The sequence below is a fragment of the Myotis davidii genome, unplaced genomic scaffold (genome assembly GCF_000327345.1).
Source record: "Myotis davidii unplaced genomic scaffold, ASM32734v1 scaffold118, whole genome shotgun sequence".
Classification (NCBI taxonomy): domain Eukaryota; kingdom Metazoa; phylum Chordata; class Mammalia; order Chiroptera; family Vespertilionidae; genus Myotis; species Myotis davidii.
Window position 1 is genome coordinate 1,603,446 of NW_006290441.1, and position 6,220 is coordinate 1,609,665.

The 6,220-nt window shown below is 43.8% G+C and overlaps 1 protein-coding gene and 1 long non-coding RNA gene across 7 annotated transcripts in view; one reads left to right on the forward strand and one right to left on the reverse strand.

The window, feature by feature from the left end:
• The window catches only part of LOC102773063, a 160,267-nt gene that overhangs the window by 93,650 nt on the left and 60,397 nt on the right, over positions 1 to 6,220 (reverse strand). For both annotated transcript variants that reach the window (XR_435658.2, XR_001513815.1), the window contains exon 2: positions 4,248 to 4,359. This is a non-coding gene — a long non-coding RNA (uncharacterized LOC102773063). The remainder of the gene's footprint in view (positions 1 to 4,247; positions 4,360 to 6,220) is intronic.
• The window catches only part of MRVI1 (murine retrovirus integration site 1 homolog), a 115,937-nt gene that overhangs the window by 84,648 nt on the left and 25,069 nt on the right, over positions 1 to 6,220 (forward strand). For all 5 annotated transcript variants that reach the window (XM_006763467.2, XM_006763468.2, XM_015563714.1 and 2 more), the window contains 3 exons: positions 846 to 987; positions 4,281 to 4,330; positions 4,887 to 4,994. In XM_006763467.2, the coding sequence (XP_006763530.1) occupies positions 846 to 987; positions 4,281 to 4,330; positions 4,887 to 4,994 (300 nt within the window). The remainder of the gene's footprint in view (positions 1 to 845; positions 988 to 4,280; positions 4,331 to 4,886; positions 4,995 to 6,220) is intronic.

Sequence of the window (6,220 nt, forward strand, 5' to 3'; positions counted from 1 at the left end):
ATCGCCTGCTGCCAGACAGTCCAGTTTCTCCCCGCATGAGTCCTGGGTCCCCAGAGACTTCCCGGAACCGGAGTTCAGAGCCGTCGGGAGCTTGTGACTCCCTCCGGATTCAAAAAGACCGCCGCGTCCTCGGGTGCCAGCCCCTTTCCGCGCGCGCGAGCCCTGTACCTCTGCGCTTCTCTTCTGCAGCTTCTCTTGCTCTCAGTGTGCTTTTCTTTCCTTCTAGTTGTAGAATTTACAGTCAGCTAGGCTTCCTGTGGTTCTGGATGATGTCCGTATTGTTTTTCTGAGGTATTAATCAATTGTTGTGAGCGGCATCAACTTCCCGGTGTTTATCTCTGCCGCCATCTTAGTTTCTCCCTCAGCATAATTCTTAATAGCACTCCCTTTCGCTCTCCAAAGGACTCCTGTTTGGAGGGTAAATCCTTTACTCAGATACAAGGCCTATGGTTTCCTGTCTCTGTACCCTTGCTCTTAGAGTTTCCTGTCCTGAATGCTCGTTGTCCCTGATGTCCATGTCTAAATGCCCAGCTGCTGCCTACACCCTACAGCTACTTCACTCCATCTCCATGAAGTGACCCATTCTCTGTGAGCAGAGATGATTCTCTTTCACTTGCCATCACCTGAAGCTTTATGGCTGTGCTTGTTCTTGTTCTCTAAGTGCAGGGGGCTGCAACCCTGTCTCAGCTTACATGGTGGGCAGCAAACTCTTGGAGGGCAGGGTCATGTCTAATTAGTCCCTGTATCCTTTTGATTCACCCAGCCCAAAGCCTCATTCAGTGCCAACCAGTGCTGATGAGCCTTTACCCCAAATGCCCGTGTGTCCACGCTCTCCTTCCCTGCAGGAAAAGCGCATGTCAAAGGCAACAGAGGTGATGATGCAGTACGTGGAGAACCTGAAGAGGACGTATGAGAAGGACCATGCAGAGCTCATGGAATTTAAAAAACTGGCGAATCAGAATTCAAGCCGCAGCTGCGGCCCATCTGGTAAGGAACCAGAGTCCTGCCCCCCTCTTGGGCCTGCAATGTGGGTCCCTGATGTCTCCAGGCTGGGATTGCATCTAACAGGGCTGCCCCAGGACCCATTTCAGATTGAGTAAGGTTCACTGCCCCTGCCAAATGCTGCCCACAAGGGCTTCGCAGCAGCTGTTCCAAAGGGGCCAAACATGAATGGCCTCAAAGCAACTGTGACACAGTGAACCAGAGCGGCTAACTCTGACTTGAAGCCCATGATTTGTGAGAGCTCCCTCCACTTTGTGAAAGGACAGACCCCAGACCTTTTGTGCTTTGGGGCCCCCTTCAGGCAACACACACTTTAGACTTTACCCTGGAAAGCATTAGGGATCCAACCAAAGATCTGAGTCAGGGAAATGACATGATCATATGCAGAGTTTAGAAGGTTCCCTCTGACTAAGGTAAGGCCAGTACATTCCTGGGCAAAGCCAGAGACAGGGAATGCCACGAAGCTGCTATTACAACAACCTAGGTGGAAGATGAAGTCTGGGTAGTGAAGAGGGAGTGAGAGCCTGGCTAAGGGAGATACTGTGAGATGAATAGCAGACTCGTGAGCAAGACAGATGTTTTAAAGACATACTCTTTTTAAAAAGGTTCTCTAAAATTGCTATAGGAGCACAGAGGAGGGGGCAGCCTGAGGTAGTCAAGGAAAGTTTTACAGAAGGATGGTGTCTGGGCAGTATTTTAAAGTAAAAACAGGAGTTCTTCAGGCAAAAAGGAGAAATATATCCTGGTGGTATTAACAGCATGTACAGAGGTGTGTGGTTGCAGGGTTGAGGTATGATAATGACAGGCTGAAGGTGAGACTTGGTAGATCAGGGCCACATGCCAGGCCTTTGTCCCTGAGGCAATAAAGAGTCACTGGTGAGTTGACATCACCCGACATTGTCAGGCTATATTTTGAGAAGATCTATCTGACTTGAGGGTGGGTAATGCTTGAGGGAAGGGCAGACGCTGAGGCATGGAGACAGGTTAGGAGGCTCCTCAGCAGTGCAGGAGGACAGTGTCTTGGGACAGAAAGTCTCCTTAGGCTGCCAAGGTTTAGGCTCTGGCTGATGCTGGTGGTGTCAGTGGGAGAAAACAGACATTTTAGGGACAGGAATCCCTGTGGAATGCAAACATCCGTGTTACCAAGAGTGGGAGGAGGGTAAGTACAGAAACTATAACAGATGGAGAAACCTTTATAAACAGGAGGTTTCACAAGTTTCCTGGGGAATATCACTGATGCTTCCCAGCTCCAGAATGTCTGCTCTGGATCTTGGCAGCGAGGTTCCTGACCCACATGCGCCTGGGCCTCTAACAAAACACTCCCTGTCAGTGCTGGAAGTTGGGGAAAGCGCCATCAAAGAAATCCTAGTACCTGGCTCTTGTGTTATCGCCCTGCAAGGTGCCGTGTCCCCTGTGGACCAACTTAGCCAAGGTTTATGAAATGAGCAGGTACCCATTCATTCTACAGACGTTTATTAGCACCTTTGGTGTACCCACGTGATAGAGAGGAAAAGGGCACACAGTCCTGACCAAAAGAAGCTCCCAAACCTGAGGGGAGAGCAGGGCAGAGTAGCCAGTGCTGTGACAGAAGTAAGCAGACTTCCATCGGGAGCACACTGCATAGCCCCCCCTTCAGTCTGGGGGGTGGTGAGAAAGTGCCTACAGTAAGAAGGGAGGAGGTAGCTGAGTTTTGAATGGTGAATAAGGTTTCAGACATTTGTTCCCACTCCACTGTTTTTTCAAGCTATACTTCAGCTTGGCCCTACAGAGGGGCCAGCACCCACCCAACAGGTGTGTCCATCAGATACTCTATGACCATTCCCTAATATACAGTATTTGTTTGTAAGCCTTTACATGATTTCTGGCAATCTTTGTCTTTGCCTGAGACTCTAAAGACTACAGTGAAATAAAAATACCTCTGATTTCAAGAGAAGTGATACACATTTAAAAGAAAAATATGACGCCTATTTTTTTTTTCCTAAATATGAAACATGCTGATTGTCTGCATTTTGGATTTTTTCCTTAAGATAGATTTTAGAAGTGTAACTATTAGTCATGGGAAAAACATACTTGTCAGGCTCTTAAAGCAAATTATTTTCAAATAACCCATTGATATTCCATTTAATAAGTTACGATAATGCTCCCTTCATTGTGCTGTTGACACTTTTGCCCTTTCCTTTAAAAAATATCTTTGACTTTGATGGGTCAAAATTGTATCTCATCTCATAGTTTTTTTTTTTGTTTTTTTTTATAAAGTTTTATTAGAACACAGCCACGTCCATTCTTTTTTTTTTTAATATATTTTATTGATTTTTTACAGAGAGGAAGGGAGAGAGATAGAGAGTTAGAAACATTGATGAGAGAGAAACATCGATCAGCCGCCTCTTGCACATCTCCTACTGGGGATGTGCCCGCAACCCAGGCACACGCCCTTGACCGGAATCGAACCTGGGACCCCTCAGTCCGCAGGCCGACGCTCCATCCACTGAGCCAAACCGGTTTCGGCATCATCTCATAGTTTTAATTTGTATTTTTTGACCTTTTCAAATGTTCCCTGGACATTTGTATTTCCACTTTCATAAATTCTCTAATTAATAACTTTTGCTCACTTATAATATTAGTATTTTATTAATTTGTATGAGCTCTTCATATATAAAGAATATTTTCTGGTTCTGCTATTTTGGCTGACTAGGACACTTCAAACCCTTTAACCACAAATACTTTTTGCTGGAAAAAGATAAAGCAAACATTAGCCTAAAAGAATAGCTGAATCTACAAGAAAAGAAATTGAAGTACTCAGATACAAGAAAAGAAAAGAGAACTGAAACCAAGCTGACCCTGCAGCCTCCTTGCGACCGGAGTCAGCCTCAGTTATCTGGGCGCTGGGCTTTGCACTTGTACACAATCTGAGATGAGGCCCTCAACACCCATGGCAGAGGTGACTCTGAGCCTCCCATAGACTTTCCAAGGTCTGCATCTTCAGACAAGAAAAAAACAATCACCAAACAGCATAGAAAGAAATCAAGGAAGTTCGTCTGTTTTGCCCTGAGCTCTAGTAGGAAAAAATACTTTCTCCTTTCTCATAGGAAAAGTGCCTGCTCCAAAAGTACAGGCCATTACAGAAGTGGTGATGCAATATGCAGAGAATCTGAGAGGAGCATGACCATGAGGCCTCTGGCCCATAGATGCCATGGTTTAGTTTCTAACTATCTGTTCCCTGCTGGAGGCTGCTCTGAAAAACTTACCTGAGTTCTCCTCTCTGTTCCCTCCTGTTGCAGAAGACGGGGTCCCTCGCACAGCGCGGTCCATGTCCCTCTCTCTGGGAAAGGTATGCATGTTCAAGGGATACCAGGGCTCCTGGAGGAAGTACAACAGAAGTTTCTACAGTCACCCAGGAGATCCTTCATTCCTGGACCCACGGGGGCCGGGGGGCGGGGGAGGACAGAGAACCTCTGGACAGAGTCTCTAATTTGGCTCCCCACACTTTTTAGCTCATCCTCCAGCCTTCTCTTGCTCATAGTCTTCCTGACTAGACCATCCCTTAAATGAACATGAAATGATGCATAAACCTTGGTATTGCTATAGTTTTCATACACTATCAAGGACGTTACCCAGACACTGGGGATCATTTCTGTTTAATTTCTTCAGGATTTAATAACCTAAAATAGAAACATGCTGAGACATCATTCACCACTAACAGAAAAGTTGTGTCAACTTTCGCTACTCTCTCCATACCAACTCTCACCACCATCATTACCCCAAAGCAAAACTATCCAGTGAATGTTATTACAGCAGTAGGAATGAGTAGGTACAATCAGGGCCTTTCTGAACAGTGGGTGCTGCTCCCTTCATGACAGTGAGCCTGGTCACTTCTCTTTGTATAGAACATGCCCCGCCGGAGGGTCAGCGTTGCCGTGGTTCCCAAGTTTAATGCCCTGAACCTGTCCAGTCAGCCTCCAAGCTCATCACCCATGCCCTCCTTACCTGCCCTGGTGAGTATGATCATGTTTGCCTGCTGACCCTATTTGACCTCTCCCTCAGACTCACTACTATGTGGGTGACCTAGGTGTGGGCAAAGTCAATAAGGTGAGTTCATTCCCAGCACAGATTCTGGGCCATGGGCTTAAAAAGCCCAATATAGATGAGGCTCCATGTCTTCCACTGCCCTGAGAAGAAGATAGTAAGTGGTATCCTTTTTCATGCTTAAACCACACCATCCAAGGTGGGTACGATTTTGTCCCACTCGGCAATGGGCTTCAACACCTGCACTGCATTGTATAGTGGTAGAGCTGAGCTTTGAACCATAGGCTCTGATTCTAGAGCATGTATTCTTTAAAAAACAATTCATTTTATTTTAAATTTTTTATACTTTCAGTCACTTTCAAACACAAATTTTACAAAGTTGCAATTTTGGCATATAAAAAATTGAGAGTAGGAACAAATTTTTTTCCAGAATTGGTTAAAGAATGTCACAGTGTTTTAGAGTTTGGACTTCAAAGTAACACCAGATCTGAGTTCCAACTATGATATCCCCTTTTTAGCTTGTGACATTAGGCAAGTTATTTCATCTTTCTTTGCCTCACTTTTTCCTAAGCTTGAATTCTTAAACCCAATGTTATTCTGTCTTCTTTGCAATATTGTTTATAACAATGAAAAGATGGAGACTACTCAAATGTCCATTAATAAGAGATTAGTTAAATAAATGATGACATCCCTATAAGGGATTTCTATATGCAGTTGCTAAAAATGATGATTAGAATATAAATACAGAGTGGGACAAAAGTAGGTTTACAAAGTTTAGTGTTATATTATTGTTTATTAATTATTGTATTGTTTTCCATCTGAACTATAAATCTACTTTTTCCCCACCCTGTATTTATTGATATGAAAAAATTTTCAAATTAGTAATTTTAAAATTTTATTTCATTTTATTTTAAATTTTTTATACTTTCAGTCACTTTCAAACACAGTCAAATTTTACAAAGTTGCAATTTTGGCATATAAAAAATTGAGAGTAGGAACAAATTTTTTTCCAGAATTGGTTAAAGAATGTCACAGTGTTTTAGAGTTTGGACTTCAAAGTAACACCAGATCTGAGTTCCAACTATGATTTCCCCTTTTTAGCTTGTGACATTAGGTAAGTTATTTCATATTTTCAAATTTTCTACACCTAGAAAACCACTTTTAAAAACTACAAAACAGAATTATACTGTGTATA